At 51.0% G+C, this 24,537-nt stretch overlaps 1 protein-coding gene across 1 annotated transcript in view; it reads right to left on the bottom strand.

The window, feature by feature from the left end:
* Positions 1–24,537, bottom strand: part of PIK3CA (phosphatidylinositol-4,5-bisphosphate 3-kinase catalytic subunit alpha) — a 256,280-nt gene that overhangs the window by 55,635 nt on the left and 176,108 nt on the right. Inside the window, exons 12-13 of the mRNA XM_085635399.1 lie at positions 23,733–23,836; positions 23,060–23,231 (exon numbers count right to left, since the gene is read on the bottom strand). Coding sequence (XP_085491525.1) covers positions 23,060–23,231; positions 23,733–23,836 — 276 coding nt within the window. The remainder of the gene's footprint in view (positions 1–23,059; positions 23,232–23,732; positions 23,837–24,537) is intronic.

The raw sequence follows: 24,537 nt of genomic DNA on the forward strand, positions 1-24,537 counted from the left end.
CTGAGACAGTCACTCGCAGGAAACCCTCAGAGAGGCAAACACGCGAGGCAGGAGGAGGAGAGCGCGAGTCACAAAGAGAACGGCAGTCAGAAACGAAGAATCGGAGGGAGACGGGCGGGTATGTGAGGCGAGAGGCAGGTAACAGGAAAGACAAGCCCGGGAGTTGTGTGTGCGCGAGCGCTGAAACGAAATTTAAAAATAAAACAGTAGGCGTAAGGGCGGATTTGAAAACTCATGGGGGGGCGCGACTTTGTGTGGGATATAGAAAAGAAAGATTGTACGCAAGACAGCTCCTTGAAGTTGAATTGTGCATTTGGCGGATATGAGCAGCTCCGACTGAGCTCAGACGGTGCAAACCTCAGCTAAATCACCTCAGGCTTGAACGGATGGACAGACGTACTGCTGGCGCTTCCTGGCCGACCGTGGGGATTGGATTGCAGTGAGGGGCAGGTCGCTGGGCAGCGTGAGCAAGACTGCATGCGAGAAAAAAAAAAGCATTGGCTGCACGGCCGTGAAAGTGACACGAGCTGAAAGGGTGCCGCGAGCGATGCGCTTAATGAGCCATGACGGAAAGCCAGATGGCGCCTGTGCGTGTAACCGCAAGCTTTAGGCCACAAGCAAAAGCGTGTGGTAGGATTTTTAAAGCACACTTACTAAATGTCTCGCCAGAGCAGTACATGAGCTGGCTCAGGCGAGACCTAAAAAGTACTTGTATGCATGTATTTATTATTAATCTCTTAAACCACAAGAAAGTGAATGACTTGAGGAACTAATTACAGCAAGGACACAGGGACTATGTGGGCAGGAGACTGGCTCGAGCAATAAAATCGGTTAATAAAACAGAGGAAACCCTAAAGAATTTGCACACGGGAAGAAGTCTATGACGTGTACAAAGCAAAGAATGCAATGAGTAGAAATCTGACATACGTTCTTTTTAGAAATAGTAGCTGGAAAGCAAGAACAGACTTTTATAATTACACGTCTTCCATTTTAGGGTAACTTTGGAGCTTAGTATGATGAAAACAATTAATAGAGCAACGCCTTACAGAAGGGCACTATTTCACCTGGTAGTAAATGTATTTTGATAACCCCTTCATACAACATTTTATTTTAGAGAATATGGCGCTAAAGTACATTTGTGCTTTAGTCTTAACGTTGTTTACATTAAATTCATAAGGCACGTAGTTAATGTTGTGAATGTATTCATTGTTTCCTTCTAGTACTTTCCCCTCCAAGGATTGGAAGTGTGCAAGCTGTTTCTGTTTGAAAAAGTATTTCAAGTCACGAGATAAAGTGACTCCTCGTGTTTTCAGTGCGCATGGTCCTCGACTATACTGTTTTTCCCTTGGCCGGTAAGGATGGAGTGTAAAGGATGATGTATCCTAGTGAGATGACTATGCAAGTATAATGTAATTAATGTATTTGATAGCACTCCTCACAGATTTCCGGGGAGAAGGGTGGGCGCATGTGAATCTATAGCACTACATGCCACTTCACCGTTTGAAGGCATGTGTGGCTGTAAATACACATGCTTAGCATAGACTGTAAAGCAGTTGTCCTCCAATATAAGTGGCTAATTTGTGAGGGGTGCATTTTCTTGAAATAATGTGTGTAAAACCGCTTGGCTACATTGGATTGTTGACGGGCCTTGACATCTACACAGTGATACTTGGAAAATGTGTGCGGTGTAGTCCATGTAGCTGCTTTACATATGTCATCCATGGTTATGTTTCCTAAGCAAGCCATAATAGCTCCTTTTTTGGCGGGCAGAATGAGCTTGTGGAGGCATAGGGAGAGTTCTTTTAGATTTTGCATAACATGTATGTATGCATTTTACGATCCATCATGAGATGCCAGATTTGAAAATTGCTTTTCTTTTGTGTGTGTTATTGAATGTCAGAAAAAGTTGTGTTTTTCTGAATGGTTGAGTTATATAAAAACAGTACATCAGTTCCCTTTTTACATCGTATGTATGTAATGGCCTTTCCGCAACTGAGGGGGCAATACGGGCAACATAATAGATTGGTTTAGATGAAACTGAGAAACCACCTTTAAAAGGAATATTCTTTTAGTACGTAGTACAACTTAGTCCTTTTGAAGGTGAAAGAATGGTTCTTATAAAGTTCATGCCTGAAGCTCACGAACACGTGAGAGTGAAGTGATTGCAATGAGGAATGCAACCTTCCATAATTGGTATTGGAGAGGGCATTTATGTAGAGGTTCAAATGGGTTACCCATTAACCTAGTTAACAAAATGATTGCAAGCTGGAGTTGGTGATACTTAAGGCGGAATAATTCTTTTGAGACCCAGTAGAAAAGCTTTGATTACAGGAATCCTGAATATAGAGGTGTGCTCTCTATTTTGTAGATATGCAGCACCTGCAATGAGATGTATTTTCATGATAGTGAAAGTTACCCAGATGTTTGTAAATGCAACAGATAGCAAACAATGTACTAAGGCTGTACTGATAATGGATCAATATTCTTTCAATGGCAATAGTGGTCAAAACGTTTCCACTTTGCTGTGTAGCAGGCTCTAGTTGTAGGTCTTCTGGATTTATTTAGAATATCCATAGATGGTTGAGGTAAGTTTAGGAATCCGAATTTCAAGACCTCAGGAACCAGACTGGAAGACTGCACGACTAATGATTTGGATGTCTTACCACTCCCTGGTTTTGAGTTAGAAGGTCCTGGCAGTTGGGAAGTACCCGATGTGGGACTACTGATGGCTTTAGTAGTGTGGTGAACCTTGGTTGTCTGGCCCATGTAGGAGCAACTGAGATGAGGGTTAGAGATGTCTGTTGAAGTTTGCGAACCACAAACTGAAGCAGTGGGAGAGGTGGAAAAGCATATCCAAATATACCTGTCCAACTCATCCATAGTGCACTGCCCTTAGATTGAGGGTGTTGGAAACTGGAGGTGAAGTTTAGGCATTTTGCGTTTTCTGCAGTTGCGACCAGGTTTATGAGTGGGTGACTCCATTTTTGATAGAATGGGACTAGTACACGAGGGTTGATCACACTCTTGTGAACTGGTCTCATGTGGAGATCTAAAAGATGGGTGTCCACTTCTGGTATGAACTCCGCTAAGAGGTGAATGTTGTGCTGGAGAGCGTATGTCCAAGAGCATTTGAGTAAGCTATTCCTATTTGTGAATGGAGGATAGCTCCTAAGTAAGGCTGTATTTGTAAAGGTTGCAGGTGAGATTTGACTGCGTTAACTGTGAAGGAATATGCTACTTACCAGTATGCATCTGTTCTTGGCATGTAGAGCTGCAGAGTTGTACACTTAGCATAGGTCGCCATCTGGTGTTGGGCCCGGATGTTTGCAGTTTGTTTTTCTTCTTGGACCGTGCTTGGAAGTCACGAGTTTGGTGACTCCTCCTTCGGTCCGTACTGCGCATGGGCTTCGGCTCCATCCTCAGATTGTTTTTCGCCAACAGGGAAATGATGGAGCGTAGTAATAACAGTGAGAAACCCATGTGTGTTGTATCTAAATAAGATGGACTGGAACGGATACAGGTAGCCGGGGAGGCGGGTGGGCGTGTACAACTCTGCAGCTCTACATGCCAAGAACAGATGCATACTGGTAAGTAGCATATTCCGTTCGAGGCATATGAGCTGCAGATTGTACACTTAGCATAGATTATATAGCAGTACCCAACCTTAGCGGCGACCACCGGTATCCGTTGCAGCTGTTTGAAAGAGTGTTTTTAGTACAGCCTGGCCCACCCTAGCTTGCTGCTGGGAATGCACATCTACACAGTAGTGTTTTGTGAATGTGTGCGGTGTAGACCATGTGGCTGCCTTGCATATGTCATCTAAGGGTATATTCCCTAGAAAAGCCATAGAAGCCCCTAACTTTCTTGTAGAGTGGGCTTTAGGAGGAACAGATAATGTTCTCTTTGCCTTCTGATAGCAAATTTGTATGCATTTTACAATCCACCTAGCTATCCCTGATTTTGAGATGGGGTTGCCTTTATGTGGTGGAGAAAAGGAAACGAACAACTGTTTGGTCTTCCTGAAGGGTTGCGTTCTTTGTATGTAATATAGCAACGCTCTTTTCACATCTAGTGTGTGTAAGGCCCTTTCCGCAACAGATTGGGGTTGCGAAAAGAAGACAGGTAATTCCACTGATTGATTGAGGTGGAAGGGGGTAATGACTTTGGGCAGGAACTTCGGATTAGTTCGAAGTATGACCTTGCTGTGATGCATTTGTATGTAAGGTTCCTGTATGGTGAACGCTTGTATTTCACCAACCCTTCTAAGGGAAGTGATAGCTACAAGGAAAGCTGTTTTCCAGGTGAGAAATTGTAGCTCACATTTGTGCATTGGTTCGAAGGGCGGACCCATTAGTCGTGTAAGGACCAAATTTAGATTCCATACAGGGGAGGGTGGTGCCCTGGGAGGAATTACTCGTTTAAGGCCTTCCATGAAGGCTTTAATAGCGGGCACTCTGAAGAGTGACAAATGCTGTCTGTTTTGTAGATAGGCAGCGATCGCTGCTAGGTGTAGGCGTATGGATGAATACGCCAGGTTACACCTGTGAAGATGGAGCAGATAGCATATGATGTGTTGTATGGATGCATCTAGAGGGTTGATTGTATTGTTACGGCAGTATATTACAAATCTTTTCCACTTTGCGGCATAGCATGCTCTAGTGGTAGGACGTCTGGCTTCCATGATGATGTTCATGCAATCAGGGGGAAGGTTAAGGTACCCGAATTCTAAGATTTCAGGAGCCAGATCGCCAGGTTGAGCTGAGCTGGGTCCGGGTGCCTGATTTCTCCATGGTTCTGGGTTAGGAGGCATGGGGAAAGGTGCAGTTTTTGATGTGGTACCACTGATAGTTGTAGTAGCGTGGTGTACCACGGCTGTCTGGCCCACGTCGGAGCTACCAGAATGAGTGTGAGGGAGTGCTGTTGTAGTTTCCTGACCACTAATGGAATTAGTGGGAGAGGTGGAAAGGCGTATGCAAATCTGCCTGACCAGTTCATCCATATCGCATTGCCCTTGGACAATGGGTGTGGGTATCTGGCGGCGAAGCTTGGGCATTTTTTGTTTTCGTGGGTGGCGAAGAGGTCTATTTGAGGATGCCCCCACTGTTGGAAGAATGGGTGAAGAACTTGTGGATGCAGTTCCCATTCGTGTAGTTGTTGAGTCTGTCTGCTGAGCAGATCTGCTATGGTGTTTTGTACGCCTGGAACATGTTGTGCCAGGAGAAAAATGTTTTGGGGAATTGCCCATCTCCATATGCTCTGGGCTAAGCGGGAGAGCTGGGGAGAGTGTGTCCCCCCCTGTTTCTGTATATAATACATCGCAGTCATGTTGTCTGTGCGAATGAGGACTGCTTTGCCTGAAATCTGCTTTTGGAAAGATTTTAGGGCTAGAAAGATCGCCAAAAGCTCCAGATGGTTGATGTGGAGCGTTTTTTGCTGTGGCGTCCATAGACCTTGCATTGTGAGGTGTAAGAGGTGCGCTCCCCAGCCGGAGAGCGATGCGTCCGCTGTTAGAGTCACTTGGGGAACCGGGTCCAGGAACGGCCGTCCCTTGGAAAGGTTTGTGGTGTTCCACCACTGCAGAGAGTGATGTGTGCGGCCGTCCACCAACACCAGATCCGTCAGCTGACCCTGGGCCTGGTTCCACTGTTGTGCTAGGCACTCCTGAAGTGGACGCATGTGGAGTCTTGCATGGGGTACTATGAAGATGCAAGACGCCATCATCCCTATGAGCTTCATAAACACTCTTGCTGGTAGAGAGTGTTGAGGAAGGAATATTTTGCATAAGGCTAGAATGCTTGTGATTCTGGCTGAGTTTGGATAGGCAATACCTTTTGAGGTGTCTATGGTGGCCCCGAGATATTGCTTTGTGTGAGATGGTATGAGGTGGGACTTTTGGTAGTTCACCGTGAAGCCTAGCTGATGAAGCAGTTGGATGGTGCTGTTTGTATGTTGCACGCATTGTTGGTAGGACGCGGCTTTTATGAGCCAGTCGTCTAAGTAAGGGAAGACGTGAACATGTTGACGTCTGAGGTGTGCTGCTACTACTGCTAGGCATTTGGTAAACACCCGTGGTGCAGTGGTGACCCCGAAGGGGAGAACCTTGAATTGATAATGTTGCCCGTCCACCACGAACCTGAGGTATTTTCTGTGAGAGGGGTGTATTGGAATGTGAAAGTACGCGTCTTTCAGATCCAGTGTTGTGAGAAAGTCTCCCTGGCAGAGGAGTGGGAGGACTTGTTGTAAGGTGACCATGTGAAAGTGGTCTGAATGTATGTAGGCATTTAGAGGCCGGAGATCCAGAATGGGTCTGAGGGTCTCGTCTTTCTTTGGGATTAAGAAATATAGGGAGTAGACCCCTAGATTTCGTTGATTGTCGGGTACCTGCTCTATGGCGTGTTTCTGAAGGAGCGAGAGTACCTCTTGTTTGAGCAGTGTGGAATGCTCTTGGGACATTGGACGGTGCCTTGGTGGGATATTGGGTGGGGTAGATGTTAGCTCGAGGCAGTACCCTGACCGAATGATTTGGGTCACCCATTTGTCCGATGTTATGGACTCCCATACGTGGATAAAATCTTGTAGTCTGCCCCCGACCGGAGTGGAATGGTCTGGGGGGAGCGAAGGGGAGTCATTGTGCGGGTGGGGTGGCAGAACGGGTATTGTTGGTTTTGCCCCTGCCCTTATTGTTGTTGCCTCTGTAGCCACCTCTTTGGTTGCCCTTTGAAAATGTATTTTGAGGAGGGGATTTGTAGGAGGTAGAGGCATTATCGGTGGAGGAGCCTCTACCTGTGCCACGAAAGGACGAGCGTCGAAAGGAACGTTTAGAGGCTTGGGTCTGGAGCGCTCCCATAGACTTCGCTGTGTCTGTATCTTTCTTCATTTTTTCGAGCGCTTCGTCTACCTTTGGGCCAAAGAGTGTTTGCTGGTCAAAGGTGTGATTAAGTATTGATGTCTGGACCTCAGGCTTGAACCCTGATATCCTGAGCCAGGCATGGCGGCGAAGCAGGACACTGGTGTTTATGGCTCTTGAGGCAGTGTCTGCTGCATCGAGGGCACACTTAATGGAGGTGTTTGTGATTAGTTTGCCCTCCTGTATCAGGTCATGAGCTTGGCGTTTGTATTTGTCTGGAAGGTGCTGCATAAGAGCCTCTAATTCATCATAGTGTGCTCTATCATATCGCGCAAGCAGTGCTTGTGTATTTGCAATGCGCCACATGTTTGCAGCCTGGTAGGCGGTGCGTTTACCAGACGCGTCCAGAAGTTTAGATTCCTTGTCTGGTGGTGGGGCATCTCCTGAGGATTGGGAGTTAGCCCGCTTTCTAGCTGTGGAGACAACTAGGGAATCTAGAGGAGCAGGGCCCTTGATGTATGCAGGGTCTGTGGGTGCCGCCTTGTACTTCTTTTCTATTCTAGGGTTTAGTACTCTGGCTCTGACAGGGTCTTTGAATACCTCTGTAGCGTGCTTGGTGACACCCTTAAGCATGGGTAAAATAGCGGTGGAACGATCTTGTAAATCAAATGTATCCAGTAGGAAGTCTTCTTCCACTGGTTCCGTGTGCATGTCCACCCCATGGTAGTGTGCTGCTCTCTGCACTAAATGGTGAAACCCTAAAGAGTCCTCTGGAGGAGACGGCCTTGATGGGTATAGGTCGTCTTGAGGTACATTGGGTACATCAGGGTTATTATAATCCTCCCATGGATCTGGGGTCCCTGGTGGAGTGGGATCCATTGGGGCGTCCCCTGGGTCATTGTCCGGGTCCCCGTCATCCGGATCTGGGGATGGGGCCGGATCATAGTGAGGTAAAGGTGGAGGGGGTGGTGGTGGTGGTGGGAGGGGGGGTGGCAGTGGGGAGGGTACTCTAAGGGGAGAAGTAGCTGAGTCCCTCTTTTTGGGTGGAGGAGGAGGAGCCGGAGCCTCAAGGCGACGCTTTTTAGTAATCACAGTCAAAAGGCCAGTCTTTGGATCTCTGGACAAAGTCTTTTGTAAAGGGTCTGGTGTAAACAGAGCCAATGGCGCCGAGTCGTCTGTCGGCACCGGCGATTTCGGAACCGGAGGTTTCGATGTTCTGTGTACGCCTTGCTTTTTGGAGGTCTCCGTGTGTTTCGGCGTCGAATGCTGCTTCGGCGCCGGAGCGTCGGTGCCGACCGATTTCTGTTTGTGTTTGGTCGGCGCCGAGTGTCCAGGCTTCGGCACCGGTGGTTTCGGAGTCGAGCTGGATTTTGCAGGCTTCGGTGCCGAGTGGTGTTTATCGGCACCGGGCGTCGGCTGGCTCGATCCCGAGCTGCCGTGAGACTTTGAGTGCTTCGACACCGGGCCCGAAGGTGGGGTGATCGAGGCTTTGGTTTTGGTTTTGCCCAGGCCGGCAGGCGAGGGAGTAACCGGAGTCTCTTTGGTTTTCGGTGCGGGGCTGGGAGGGGGCATTGTACTCACGGCCCGCTGTCCTGGTGTTACGTCCTCCAGGTCGGAGTCGTCGGCCTCGGAAGCGCTGACGATGTCTTCTCCCAGTTCGGTGTGTGTCTGCCCCGAAGCTTCGGCGTCGTCTCCGAAGATGTCCGGTGGAACTGTCGAGGATGAGTGCGCCATGGTGCGTCGAGCCCTTCGATCTCGGATCGTTTTCTTCGATCGAAAAGACTTGCAGGCGGGGCAGTCTCGAGCCTCGTGTTCCGGAGAGAGGCAAAGGTTACACACCTGATGGAGGTCGGTGTGGGGAAATTTAGACCCACATTCTGGGCACTTTTTAAACGGAGTCCTTTCCATCGGCCGGGACCGGAGTCGCGGAGGGCCCGAAGGCCGGGTCGATGTACGGGATGGAAAAAGTGCCGCTTCGAGAGATGAAGATGATGAAGGAACTCGAAGAATCGAGGATTTTCCGTCGAGGCTGGAACCGTAGAAGTTCGAAGCCGGAGCACGAAGTATCACATCCGAGCCCGATGGCGGAAAAAAACAATCTGAGGATGGAGCCGAAGCCCATGCGCAGTACGGACCGAAGGAGGAGTCACCAAACTCGTGACTTCCAAGCACGGTCCAAGAAGAAAAACAAACTGCAAACATCCGGGCCCAACACCAGATGGCGACCTATGCTAAGTGTACAACTCTGCAGCTCATATGCCTCGAACACCTAGTTTGTGAAGAAGCTTTATTGTTGTTCGAGTATGTTGAAAACAACTGTGACAGTTTTTATCAACCAGTCATCTAGATACGGGAAAATATATATGTTCAGCCTTCTTTTTTGATAAGCAAATTTTTATTTCTTTGTAGAAAGCAAAAGCAAGGATGACACACAGCAGTTCGATTAACTTGGCATCAATAAAACCTATCATGGAAGCATTGACAAGCAATTGCAAGACCCACCCCTCCTCTCCCGCCCCCCGCCCTCCCCACCCCTTAAAACAGGCCCCCAAGCCATTTCCCCCATATTTTACGGAATTTTTTGGGGCAGCCCCGGGCAGCGTACAACGACCGCTCCTGAGCGGCACACCAGTCCACACCTCTTCTCCAGGTAGCACCTCTGGGTAGGTCTGGTTGTTTCCACACGGACGCGATATCTCTCTTGGCCACCATTAGGGCAGTAGTTAGAAAGTACTTTTCATTACGGGACCCGTCTAGCCCATCCGTTATGCCCAGCAGAGCCATTCTAGGGTCATGGGGGACCTCCCATCCCAGGACTTCAGTTAACTCAGTTTCAATCGCGGCCCAATAACTCTCCAGGCGGGAACAAGACCATACCATGTGGAAGAAGTCTGCCGGATCTACCCCGCAGCGAGCGCATGAAGCGTCCAGGCGGAGGCCTGCACGATATAAGCGGTCCGGGGTCAGATAAGCGGCGTGGAGGTAGTAAAGTTGGATGAGCCGCAGCCTAGCGGAAGTGGTAAGCGATCTGGGTGCCATAAGGGCGTCCCTCCAGTCAGCATCATCTAAGGGACCCACCGAGGTCTCCCATCGCTGTTTTAGTCCGCTCCAATCTACCGGGGTATTGTTGATCAGGGATTTATAGATGCAGGATATTCCCCCCCTCCCCAGACACCCCAACATCACCTGAGCCTCGGGCGGGCTATGGGCAGGCAATCTGGAATCTAGAGGGACATGGGCCTGGACCGCATGACGCAGCTGAAGATACTTGTAAAATTGCGAAGACTGTAAAGAGAAGCGGGTCTGAAGCTCCTGGAAGGAACACATGTGGCTCCCCCCACCAGACATCACCCAAGCTGGAGATCCCTAGAAGATCCCACTGTCGAAATCCCTCAAGTCCCGCCACCTCCCGCAGCCAAGTCTCGTGCCAAAGTGGTGTGATCAAGGTCTTCGTTCCCGACCAGCGGGTATGCCGCAAGGCGGCGCGCCACGCCAGAAAGGGGGCCTGCACAACACCTGGAAGCGACTGAGAAACCGTCGCCCCATAGAGCATACTCTGGATAGATGAGAACCCGGTAAGTTGCACCTCGAGTCTATAGGCCGGATCGTCCCACCCGTTCGAGAACCAGTCATGAATCACCAGCAGCTGGGTGGCCAAATAATACAAGTAAAAATTAGTCATGCTCAGGCCTCCGTCGTACGAGGGGACCCGGCAGCGACCCAAAGCCAAACGGGGTCTTCCGCCGCCCCAATGAAATTTAGTCGCCAACTTATCCAGTTCCCGGAACCACGGGCGTGGGAAGGGGCACGGAGTATTTTGTAACATGTATAGGAACTTGGGAAGGATCATCATCTTATAGAGGGCGACCCTCCCCAACGGGAGCGACTGCCATCCAATCATATCCGATCTGGTCTTGTTGACCACAGGGGCCACGTTGAGGGCCCAACAGAGTTCCGGAAGGAGGGTGACCCAGATCCCCAGGTATTTAAATGAGAGCCTCCGGAGGGGAATGTCAGATTGCCAGTCGAAACACTCCCTCGACGGGTGCAGCGGGACCAGCACGGATTTCTTAGTGTTCAGATGAAGACCTGACGCCTGGCCAAACCGGCGGACCCGGGGCCCCGAGATCGCCGGATCAGAAAGATATAGAAGGACGTCCTCCGCGTATAGGGCAATTTTGTCAGGGATCATACCTGGCCAATCCCACCCGCGGAGAGTGGGATCCGACCGGATCAGCACGGCCAGGGGCTCCATGGCCAGAGCGAACAGGAGGGGCGAGAGCGGACAGCCCTGTTGCGTCCCCCGTCCTATGGGAAATGGGCGGTATAGAGCCCCGTTGACCAACACACGAGCACGTGGGCTCGCATACAGGACACCAACCATAGCGCGGAACCGGGGACCAAAGCCCATTGGCTCCAAGATATCACCCAGGTAGGCCCACCCCACTGAATCAAAGGCTTTTTCGAAGTCGAAAAGCAGAAGGGCCAGATAGGGGGAAAGGTGCTCTCGGTGTGCCAGGGCGAGGTGCAAGCGCCGCAGGCAGTGTCTGGTCCCCCGGTTTGGCATAAATCCACATTGGTCCGGGTGGACCAGGGAGGTAAGAGACGGGCGTAACCGCTGCGCGAGAACTGTGGCATATATCTTGAGCTCGGTATTAACAAGGGATATCGGCCGGTAGTCGGAGCAGGACTGTGATGGGGGCTGCATCTTGGGAAGGACAACTATGGTGGCTGTGTCTGTTTCCGGCAGGAACTTGCCCTTCTCCACCACTTCTGCAAACAGGTCCCGAGGCCTCGGGGCCAGGGTCTCACGATAGTGAGCATAGTATTCCTGTGGGAACCCATCTGGCCCCGGGGTCTTCCCGGGCGCCAGACGGCTAATCGCCTCCTCAATTTCTTGCAGCGTGATGGGCAAGTCGAGGGTCTCACACACCTCCTGTCCCAGCCGCCCGAGCACCGCCCCATTCGCCCCCAGCAACTCCGCAAGGGAGATCTCTGACGCCCGGGTTCGGTATAACTGGGAATAATAATCAGCAAAGGTTTGGGCCATTGCCACCGAAACCGTGTGGGTCCCGCCTGCGGAATCATTGATGGCAGGAATGATCCTGCCCGCCCGGGGGTAAGTGGCCAGCCGGTGGAGGAGTGTACCATTCTTATCTCCCCATCCGTAGACCCGGGCCACTGAGGAGCGCCACAGAGTCTTCGCCGCCTCCAGAGAGTGTAGGCTGATCTCCTCCCGCAGAAAGGCCAGGCGGCGCGCCCGCGTGGCGTCTCCCAACGCCCCCTGGTTCCGTTCGAGCTCCAAAGCTTGAGCTTCGCAAGCCGCGAGTTGCTGGGTTTGTCTACGTCTCTGTTGTTGCACATGCCCCTTTGCAGCCCCCCTAATAGTCGCCTTGCCGGCCTCCCAAAGGATGGCAGAGGAGGAGACTGAGCCCGCATTGTGAGAGTAATAGTCAGCTATCTCGCCGCCGACCACTTTCCGAAAAGCTTTGTCGTGAAGGAACCAAGCGTTCAGACGCCATATCGGGCAGGCAGAAAGGGGAGGTGGGCCAAGAGCAAGGAGCACCGGCGAGTGGTCCCCCTCGGGAGGATGCGTGCATCCTGCACCCCTGCGCATTCGGTAGACGGAACGAAGATGAGATCGATCCGGGCGTGGGAGTGGTGCGCCGCCGACGTGTGGGTGTACTGGCGAGCCTGTGGGTGCCAAATCCTCCAGACATCACACAGGCCTTGAGATTCAGCCCAGTTCGACAGCTGCTTAGCGCGAGCGGCTCGGGCAAGGGAGATCGGTCCTGTCGAGTCCAGATGGGGCGCGTAGACAGCATTAAAGTCTCCTCCTAGAACGAGTGAGCCCGCGGTGTAAGAAAGGGCCGTCGGTAAGAGGGATGGTGCCGCATAAAGGGACAGCAAGGTGAGGGGTCGCCCCTCAAGAGTACCACAGACCGCCACCACCATGCCCTGGGGGTCCAAATGCACCTGGGCCAAGACAAAGGGAAAGGACCTGCGGAGCAAGATAGCCACCCCCCGGGATCCCCTTGCAAAACCTGAGTGCCACACCCTATCATAGCCGTAACGGGTGAGAAAGGGACATTTATTGCCAAGAAGATGGGTCTCCTGAAGGAGGAGCACATCAATCTCCGCACGCTGTGCATATTTAAGGACTGCCATGCGTTTAAAGCGATCTAGAAGACCATTAACATTCCAGGACAATACGCGCATGGCGGCCTTAGGAACGGGCGTGTCAGCCATGGTCGTGGACAGAAGAAGGGGTCAATGGAGGCGCGGCTGCGCGAGTTCCCAGAGTGGAGGGACAGCGGGACATCGAGCAGGAGAGCAGGTCAAAGGTTACATGATGCCTTGGAACAACAACAGAGAGGGAGTCACCCCCTACCAACAAAACCCTCCCTAGGAGGAAGAAACAACCCCAAACCAACCACCATCCCCCACCCCCCACCCTATACTTCGAAAACAGAAGCATCTGTCGCCCTAATGAAATGGAACAACCACCAAGCTAAAACGCTCGGGCTTGAGCACTAGTGGACCCCTGATACAGCAGAAAACAAGTCTGATTTACCTGCCCTGGCTGAGAGCAACAAACACAGCGGAGCACTCCAGCCCAGCCCCGAGCGCCAGCAACCTGGCGGGGAGACCCCCCCCTCCCCCCCGACAAAAACAGACAGCAGAAGAAAGTCAAATGGTAGGGCTGCGAGAAAGGTCCGAGGTGTCCATAGGCACGGCAGGCCGGGCTGCGGAATCCGCCAGCCGGGGTGACACGGCCCGCTGCCCGACAGCCGCGGGACTGGCGGGTGCAGCCGAGGAGGCAGAAGAGGCCTCCAACCCCCGGCGCGGCCGTACCCTGGAGCGTGTGATGACCGCCTCTCCCGCTGTGGTCTCGATGACCGGGGCATCCCCCGCCCACCCACAGGTGATCCGTGTCCAGAGCGGTGCAGGGAGTGCTCTTCCGTTAACCAGGACCAGGCCGCTCGTGGCGTTTCAAAAAATATCGTCTTGTGCTGGAAGATGACCCGAAGGCGGGCCGGGAACTGAAGCTGGTATTGAAGGCCCAGGGATCGCATCTTCTGTTTCACCTCAGTATAGGATCGTTGCAGTTCCTGGACTTCTCGGGTGTAGTCCGGGAAGATCATGATCGTGTGGTTTTGGTATTTGAGGGTGTCCGTGCGCCGGGCCTCGCAAAGAATGGCATCCCTGTCCCGGAAGTTAAGGAACTTGAGGATGAAGGGCCGGGGGGCGCTCCGGGGGGCCTAGGGGCCAGGGAGCGATGGGCCCTCTCCACCACGAACGAGGCAGACAGGCTGTCCGCCGGCATCCAGGATCTGAACCAGCGCTCCATAAAGTCATCCGCACGGCCCGATTCGACCCCCTCCGGGAATCCCACCAGGCGCAGGTTACTGCATCGGGCGTGGTTTTATGCATCTTCGACCCGGCGGTGTAATTCATTGGAATGGGTGGTCAGTTCACGTACTTGGTCCTGCAGGTGACGGATATCATCCTCAGCGGTGGATATTCTGGATTCGGCTTCCGAGATGCGGGCGGTAGCGTTCCGCAGGTCCTGCCGGAGAAGAACGACATCTACCTTGACCTCTCCCACCATGCCCTTCAGGGAGGCGCGAGACGAATTTATGGCCTGCAGGAAGGCAGCAAGGTCTGTGGCGGGGGCCGGAACTGGCTCGCTGGTAGGGCCTGACCCCCTCTCGGAGGTTGTGAATTGGTCCATCCTGGTTTGGGTGGCCACGGGCGTCTGCTTGGCTGTCCTGTCTTTACCCATGGTGAGGGCACCCTGGGCGCGGAGGTTGGCGAGGCCGGACAACGGGCGGGGAATGCACCTCTAGGGCGTCCACGGAAGGCGACGAGGCAAAATGTAGGTGGAAGGAGGCACGGTCAGGGCACCCCGCGTAGGGAGAAGGCCAGGCACCACCAGAACCACAGTTCGTTCCCCGGCGAGCCTCCCAGCAGGACAGCTCGTCACCACAGCAGCGCCCGCAACCTTCCACGGGCAAGGCGAGGCTTTGCAACTCAATTCAGGACCCCGGGCCGAAACAACGCCCACCGACTCCCTCACAGGAGACACGCCTCCAAGGCACAGACGAATGCGCTTCCTTGCGCAAATGACCCCTCTCAGGGAGCCCCTCGCCAGCACGGTCGTAGCCCAGCTCCAAAGGGGGGCGTCGACACAGTTCGGACTTCTCCCCCCAGGGATCCCGAGCACTGCGCCCCCAGCAAGGCCAACCTCGGAGCAGTGAGAGAGGGGGGAGGGGAGAGGCCACACACCTCCTGACCGCTGGTCCGCGGCCCGAACCCAGAAGGGGACCCCACGTTGTCCGGATCACCCCAGGTAGCCTCGGCAAGATGGGTCCAGCGCCAGCGCTGCAGGCGGGAGGAGGGGGGACACCCGGCCCGATGGGGGGGGGGGGGGGGGGGTGTCCCCACCGCACCCGGCCCCCACAGCAGCTCCGGCAGGCTCCGTCGATGTCTCCCCCGCAGCCGCACTCACCGCCTGCCCCACCGCACCATCCTGCCTCCAGGGGCCAGCCTCACATCTCCTGGGCCCCCACGGGCTGCCACCAGATCGGAGCCTTGCTTCTCTGTCCGTGGCGGAGCCTGCGGCGGCCGAGTGTCCGTCTCCTCGTCAACGCCGCCGGGATCGGGCCAACACCCCTCGTGGGCGCTGCGGGCTCAGGTAGTAGCCCGCCCGCGCCGCAGCTCCAGGGCCGCCGCCGTCCACCGCCGGTACGGCTCCGAGGCTTCCAGACAAGCCCCGCGGGGACAACGGCACTCCAGATCCGGGCCCGGGACAGCGGGACAGCTCCGCACTTCGCAGCGCCCGGAGCGGGCCGGCCAGGGCAGTCCAGAGCGGAGACAGAAGGACTCGTGGGGTCCGGCGCCGGGAGCCTCACTGGAAGGCGGCCATGCCGGTCAGGCGCCACCTAGCGCTCCCATGTTCAGCCTTCTTAAGTAAGCTGCTACTACTGCAAGAGATTTTGTGGATACCCTTGGAGCTGCAGTTACCCTGAATGGAAGAATTTTGAAATGAAAGTGCTGACCCTGAAAAGCAAACCTGAGGTATTTGCGATATGCTTGATGAATTGGTATTTGAAATAGGCATCCTTCAGGTCTAGTGCTGCCATAAAGTCGTCCTGCTGAAGTAGTGGGATGATATCTAGCAGACCATATGGAAATGCTCTGACAGGATGTACCTGCTTAGGGGTCTGGAGTCCAGCATTGGCCTTAGAGACTTGTCCTTTTTGGGTATTAGAAAATATAGTGAATATACCCATATCTTGATGTTCTATAGGTACAGGGTCTATTGCTCCTTTCTGTAAGAGAGCCTGTTGTTCCTGTTTGAGCAGATGATCATCTGTGGCAGTTTGTGAATGCGAGGTGGAAAGTTAGGAGGTGTTGATGTGGGCTCCAGGCAATACCCATGTAGGATTATATCCAACACCCACTGGTCGGAGGTGATGGTCTGCCAGGCAGGAAGAAAATGTTGAAGTCGTCCCCGACAGGTGTTGTGTTAACGGGGGGAATGGGAGGCAGGTCATGGCTTTGTGGTGGTGGCAGGTGGCTTGGGAAAGCCACCTTTTCCTCTGGTGATATTTCGTCAATATGATCCCCTATAAAATCCCCTAGGTGATTACGTTTGGAATTGTGGGGTTTGGAAAGATGTAGAGGTGTCTGCGGAGGAGGGCTTTGCTTCTCAAAGGTATGGTGAGCTACGAAAAGTACCTCTGGGTCGAGGTCTGTACCTCCCCATAGCCTTAGCTGCCTCGTTGTCCTTTTTAGGTCTCGGGACCATCCGGTCTGCCGAAGGCAGAACCGGAAGTTGAGAGATTTAATGACTTGGAGAAGAGGGGCTTGAACCAGCCCCTCTTCTCCCCTGTTCTCCATTGGCTGGCCTCTTGAATGCTGGCCAGCCACTGGAGAAGAGGTCAGTCATTCAGATTAGGCCCCGTCCTTTTCAGATCGGGGGGCGTGTTTTTTGCAAGAAGTCTCAAGGAGGAGACAACAGCAAAACACGCCCCCAAATCCGAAAACGACGCTGCCTTTCTCCGAGGCATTTCTGTTTTGCCTCGGAGAAAGGCGGTTGTGTCTCTCTCTCTTTGAAGGCAGAAGGATCACGAGGGTGAAGCACAGGAGGGCACTGTCGCCAGCGAGGGACCTTCTGCATCAACTCAGGTACACAGGTATGTACCCTGCCCCCCCCCCGCCCAAACTACCCATGCCCGAAACAAATGAGTGTGCTTGGGTCACGCAGGGGCGGCGGCAGCGCTTCACCCCGGTGCCCTGAATGGCATCTCTCCAAGGGGCTCATCCATCCATCCTGGGTCCCAGCAGAGACGGGAACACGACGAAAGGAGTCCCCTGAATACAATCCTTTCCTGCTCTCCCGGCCTCATCTGCTGCGTTTCCCTCTGCTGCTCGCTGCTGGCCCGGCTCCTGTCCCCGACCCCAAGGGCGTATCTTCAGGGGGCTTTGTATGGGGTGACCTCCATTCGGTCCGGTCCTGTGGCGTGCATTCAGGCTGGGAGTTGGTACCATTAAAACATCTGGGCAGCAGCGACTATGATATCTGGTCTAGCAGGCCTTTGAAAGATCACCGATGGAAGCATGGACGTGGCATTTTGCTTTTTGATGGCCCCTGGAGTGTTCTACACTTTTTGGTGGAGATCAGTCTTCAGTATTGTGCAGTTTTGAGGGTCTTCTGTGTCGTTTATGCAACTCTCAAATTTACACCAGAAGGGTTTAGATTTTTAGCTGACCAGCAGGTTAGTGGATACCACGGCTGCTTGCAAACATTTTTGTTAGTGTAGAATCGCACAATTTGGTTAAAGTGGGGAAGTCAGGATTAACCCCAGGTTGTCTGGTTTCACATGGTGCTTTGTGTGCTCTGGGCCGCCCCCCCCCCCCCCCCCCCTCTTTCAGCGCGAGGCGCGCGCTTGTTTTTCCAGTGCTGGCGTTTCTGGTAGGAGGCTTAATTTGTGGCCGTCCAAGGCGGGTTTCTTTCCTTTGTCTGCCTTGTTTGGTGGCCGCTGCTGTGATCTGATCAGGGCGTCTATTGTTTGCACAAGGCGGTCACCCCGGGCTCTTTGGGGGAGATTGGTCGAGTGGGTGCAAGTATGAGGGTTCAAGTTCTGGCCTGGTTTTGGTATCTACTTGAGGAAGGAGCGGAGGGGGGGTAGGGGGAGAACCCTTACGCATGGCGAGTGGTCTTGCTAGTTTACTTTTCAGTCTGCGGCTCCCTCGCCAGTCTGGGTGGAAGCAGCATGACTGACCCGACTCTCGCGGCGGCAGCTTCTTAACTTTTCATTGCTTTGGTTTATTTGTAAGAGTGGAGCCCGGACGCATTGGATTTGCTCAGGGGGGGGGGGGGGGGGAGGGGGGGGGGGGAGAATCAATTGAGCTTGTGACTGAGTCAGAGGGTTCCTCCAATCTCAGGCGGGTGGTCGTCTCCTGCTGAACGCACACGGGTGTATTGAGAAACAGACCGCACTTTAAAGGCGGATGAATGTTTTATGTGCATTACAGAACACTCCTGCAGCGGGCACCGGGCTCATTCCTGGTGGGCCCGAAGGGCAGGGGTCGGTTTTGTTACCGGGAGCCAACGGTGCTGCAATATGGGCCCCGGGTCCCTGTACCGCAGCGTCTCTTGACACTAGTGTTCATTCCTCCCATCCTTCACGGCCGCAGCTCCCCAGTATCCATACCGGGGGTCTCTTCCCAATATCCATCCCGGGGGTCTCTTCCCAGTCCGGTGGGAGTGTTTCTATAGCGTCCTTATGGTATTTTATAGGTTGTCGAGGCCTGTGTGTGCTCTGGGCCGCCCCCCCCCCCTTTTAGCGCGAGGCGCGCGCTTGTTTTTCAAGTGCTGGCGTTTCTGGTAGGAGGCTTAATTTGTGGCCGTCCAAGGCGGGTTTCTTTCCTTTGTCTGCCTTGTTTGGTGGCCGCTGCTGTGATCTGATCAGGGCGTCTATTGTTTGCACAAGGCGGTCACCCCGGGCTCTTTGGGGGAGATTGGTCGAGTGGGTGCAAGTATGAGGGTTCAAGTTCTGGCCTGGTTTTGGTATCTACTTGAGGAAGGAGCGGGGGGAGAACCCTTAAGCATGGCGAGTGGTCTTGCTAGTTTACTTTTCAGTCTGCGGCTCCCTCGCCAGTCTGGGTGGAAGCAGCATGACTGACCCGACTCTCGCGGCGGCAGGTTCTAAACTTTTCATTGCTTTAAAACTGTCCCGATTTGCATACATGGGCCATTTTCTTTTTGCTTTCTGATTCGCTGATGACGGCCACTGATATTTTCATGCTTGGGCCCATCTTCTGTCCCAGTCTGACCCTGCAAGAAGACAGACCCCTTAGCGGGTCCGTTCAGTGCACGGGGTTGGGCCCTAGGTAGGATTTGCATAGGCTTACAGGCGTTATTTAATATTAAGGAGGGTGTAAAACGCGCGTAACATGCCGTTAACGATGTCCCTGTGTCTGAAGCACAGGGGGAGGGTGGGGCTGGGGGAGGGTAAAACACCAAACTGATCTCACTTTTTTTGTATTAATAGTTAAGCAACCCCGGAAGGCTCACTGCAGTCCCACTTCCCATCTTCTCATAATATCCTCCTCTTCCGCGTGAGTCGTGACTCTCCACTCGCATTTTAAGTGGGCACTGCCATTCAAAACGAGTCGTCTCACTGTCGCTGAGGAGAAATGTGTGAGGGAATGCGAGCGCGCGCGATGCCCTCTGTGGCCCGTGCAGGTCTGCAGGGAGCAGCCGGATCTCACGCGCACTGGGTGGAGCACACATTTCGGCACCGACGGAGCATGATCTGCAGAAGGTAAGGCGCGAGGCCACTCGCGGTTGTCTACGGTCTGTTATCAAACGTTTGTGCGTGAAACCTACACTAATTCACCAATAATACTTTTTGGGTTCTGGAGCAGCGTGCTACTCGCCGAAAAGCGCCTCGACTCCTCGTCAGGGGAAGCAATCGCGATATTAATGTAATTACAATTACACTCAATTATAACTGTCCTTGTTTTATACAGAGCTGCAAGCAAGCATAGATAGTGTTTTGTATATAAATATTTTTTTTTTAATGGTGTGCATTAACTTTGGAATTTTTGCGTCCTTTAAACAAGCAAACAGGAATCCATATACAAATTAGTTTACACGGTTCCCAGATGGGTTGATATTTCTAACATGCTTCAACGCTGCATCTTCCTCCCCAGTCAAACAGGCATCAACATGTCGACCCGATTGTTTACCAGTGAGCTTTGTAATTAAAAGAACAGAACTGCTTGTACCTTCAGCTCTGTAATCCTAAAACATAATACAATAGGAAAATACACACAACCCTCCTCTTTTTTTAAATCAGTAGGAGAGAGACTACATCTTGCAGCTGGTGAAATGAAATAAATATCAAAACCAAAACTTGGCAATTGCAACACTTTGGGGGAAAAATGACTCTGCCTCGAGGGAATAGTAAACATTTCACCGCTTTGACCCTACAGGATTGTCTCTTCATGAATCTTCCAAAAAGTGCTTGGAAAAAGCTGCGTTTTCTAGTTCCCGGGTATAAGGTCGGAGCTGAAGACACGGGGAGAGCCTTTTTTCTGGCCTCATTTTGAACAAGTTAGGACTATTGGCTTTGTCAATGGTTGTTAGTTAGCTGCCACGAGCACAAGTGTGCAGACCAAGAGACAGAGGACGCGAGGCGCGCCGAGATTTCCCACACAAGCACAGCCGCATATTAACACACGCCGCAGGACGGCTCTTCTCAGAAATGGCAGCACCGAGGCATTCTGAGAATACACGTCTGAGACGGGAGGGCGGGGGGCGCACACGGGGGAGCGGGTGAAGGGAGGGTGCGAGCCCGCGATGCTCTCTTACAGACCCCACAGAACTGGTTACGAAACCAACAGCTGAGACTGTGAAGGCACAGCATTAAAAGTGACTGGGTAGGCTGAGGCTGTTCTTGCTGTGGGTGGCATGGGGAGGGCGGTGTGGCAGGGTAGGGAGGGCTTTGGTGGGCCACAGGGGAAGGAGAACACATCTTGGAACAGGGCAGAGGCAGCATACGAATCCAAATGGCTCTGTAAACGCTGTAGCACAGGTTTCTATGTGGGAGATTTCTGTGTGGTAATTTTCTATGCCGACTTGCTCGACTTGGATGCAGACTTGCTCGATTTGGAAATTTAAGATGTGTGATGCTTCGGCGGGTGAGTTTTCGACTCGGAGTCTAGGCTCGAAAAATGGTGGGTGGTAGCTTTTCTCTGGTCTTTCGATGCCAAACTGGGGCTGGGTGTGTTCCCTGTAGCGTTTCGGTGCCGACCATGCCCCGTGGGCAGTGGTGGCCCATGGAGAGACTTTGTTCGGTCTGAGGTGGAAGGTTGACCTTTTTGAATTTTTATTTGTAAGTGTGGCTGAGTTGGGAGGGGTGCAGTACTCACAGATAGATCTGCTGGTAAGTTTTGGATCTTGAGCTCAGATCCAGAGCAGTCTTCCTGCAGGAAGGTCCCTTCATCTGCTACCAACACATGGACTTGAGCCTGCAGTTGATAATCCTTAGGTCCCAAAGATGCTAGTAGTTTCTTGGATGTTGCATCGAGATATCTTGGCCCTTGCTTGTGAGCCGATCGGCCAGAGTCTTTTTGTATCGAGATGACTGGCATGCCTCACACTTATCTCTGTGATGGTCAGGTAAAAGGCACAAGTTACACACCAGAGTTTGGTTGGTGGGTGGGAACTTGGCGTGGCAGTGTGGGCAGAATCAAAATGCCGTCTGTTCTATTACTGGTTACACATAGCATGGACGGGACATTGAAAAGAAGTCTTTTGCCCTGAAGGGCGACGACCCTCTGGGCCTAGCTCGTCTTTCACAAGTCTGTGTCAATGAGCAACTGATGGAGATGTTAAATAAACGGCGATCTATACTACATCAACGGTTAAGGTCTTGAGACGACGGTACCGGGAATGAGCAGAGGACCACATGAACGACCCATACGATGGAAAAAGAAAACAATCTAACAATGCAGTTGAGGACCATGCACACTGTAAACAAGTGGAGGAGTCACTATACCTCATGATTCTTAATACTTCCTCGAAGAAAAACAATTTGCACACTTCCAATCCCAACACCAGACGGCAGACTTATGCTAAGCATGTGTACCTACAACCACACATACCTTCAAACATATATATATATATATATACACATATACACACACACACACACACACACACACACACACACACACACACACACACACACAATTCCAGTTTTGCAGCATGAAACTATCCCATCTATCTATATCTCTCTATCTCAAAGCAATATCCCGTCAGCCTTAGAATGCCACATAAAATAAGCAAAAAGAAGTGAAACGTAGATTGCTCTCAGGTTTTAGGTGGAGAGCAGCTCCTTTATATTGAGCACTCCACAAAATCACTGACACGCAAAAACTGAACATTACAAATGTCTGTTTATAGACTTTGCCTCAAAAATGGCAAAATGCTCATTTACAGCATGGAGTCTGCTAATTCTATGTTTAAAAGCATTGCTAGAAAAAACAGATATTTGAGGAGAGTAGTTTTACAGTGTTGGTTTTGTGTGTATGAAACACAACTTAAAGTATTTCAAGGCCAATATAGAGGGCAGGAAAGCCTTCAACAGCAAAATGACTCATTGATATATGTAGGGATGTAACAAAGCACAGAACAGAGCAACAGAAAAGATGAGCCGAAAGCAGTTAAATGCTACATCACTCAACATGCTCACTATGAAAGACATTAAAATAATATGGAAGGAAAATGCATTTTGGGACATTAATGTGGCTTAGTGATGAACAGCTAATCATCGGAAATGGTGTTGCCTGAAAGGCCATATAGATGTGCTTCAAAATAGGGGGTGGGGCATTTAGAAGGAACAATTCAACAGTTTTTTCCTAGGAGGGCGAGTCATCACCCAAGGGTCTTCCTATGTTACATTGGAAAATTTTAGAATGCTTACTATTGTCATCAAAATGATAATTTCTCATAATGAAGTGTTTTTCACAATGCAAACCTAAACTCATCATTTTAATATTACTACAGCCCCTAATACTGCTTGTAACCAAAAGAATAAGATTTGTCAGAAGGGCAGAGACCAAAAGAACGGGCCAGATTCTGTATACTGCTATATAAATATGGCCACATGCATTATCTGGTTAATCATGTACCTTTTGTGTTTCATCCTTCTTCTCCTGTTTGAGAATGTCTGTGAGGTTGATAAGTTTCTCCATCGCCTCAACCTGCCTGCTCAAGTGCTTTAAGTACATCCCGCAGGCACGGCAATAGGACTCCAAAAGTAAGCCAAACCTCTGGCTGACAGTTTTATTGTGCATTTCTGACCTACCGAATCAGAACAAATCACTTAAATCACAATTTATTCCAATTAAAAAGTCACAGAGCAAATTAATCTCACGCATACCAGACATAATACAGAAATACACCACCTCATGTTTGTTAAATGGAATAGTTTGTTACTTTACAATGAATTAAGAGGAACAAAGTGATGTCTCTATCCATGCAATATTTTCAGTGCTAACACATCAGCTATGAAGTAACCTGATTTATGCCTTTTGTCTGCTGCTTACACATGGAACACGATCTATATTTTTTCAAGGTGAAAATGTATGATCCTTGGCCAGATACCTGCAAGTCTCAGTTTGGAATCTAGGTAGGGTGATTAAGCCTTTTGTACTTCACAAACCGATACATGGATCTGGGCAATGAGAAGACCTACAATTTAAGCACCTTTGTGCAAATCTGATTTTGGTGTACACTATGCCCATTGTCAACATAAATATTAACTGTAGAGAAAAAAGTTATAGTAGAATAACCAAAACTTACTTTAAGTGCCAAAAGAAAAAATGTCCTATCCTTTGGTTTGTCAGTGCCTTCTTCAGTAAAAATCGAACCAGCAAGTTATCCACGTATTGCTCATATTTCAGAACCTGGGGATGAAGAATAGCCTTTTGAGTTATTCAACAACAAAATGGTTTAGTACATGTCAATGTAAAAATCTATGCTATGATTTTGCATTTTCGCTAGAGAGATTAATCATGTTCTCCCCACAGCAGGAAAAGGATGATCTATTTTATGATGGAGGTCATCCTAGCTGCAAATGATTAAAGCCTTAAAAAAACACTGAACCAGGACATTGTCTTCTCTCTCTACAAATTGACAAGAAAAGCAATCAGGAGGATTCAAATGAAGAGCCAGTGGATAGGTGCTGTCAGCTGTGTGCAAGGCAAAACTAAGCGTCCCTTTCATATTACGTGTATTTCCAGAAAATGGATGCTAACAACTTTTGTTGGTTCCGAATAAGAGTATTTTTATGTCTGGTCTAACAACCTATTTAAAAGGGATCAATATTTTATTGTGAAACTAAATACAGCAACAATATATTTTTTGCTTGACATTAGGAAATGTTCATTCTCTACACAGAGTAATCAAATGAATAGTAACAGTGAGTAACAACTATCCTTCAACCTTACAATCTAGAGTAAGAATGTTTATTAACCATACCTCAGACAATGTGTATCGATAAATCATGTTATGCCATCCTCCCTTCTATTTTTTCAGTAAAACAGTAAATGCCTGTGTAAAAGCTACATAGCCGAAGATTATGATACTAATCTGAATGCATTGTGGA

Source organism: Triturus cristatus, chromosome 11 (assembly GCF_964204655.1).
Source record: "Triturus cristatus chromosome 11, aTriCri1.1, whole genome shotgun sequence".
Taxonomy (NCBI): domain Eukaryota; kingdom Metazoa; phylum Chordata; class Amphibia; order Caudata; family Salamandridae; genus Triturus; species Triturus cristatus.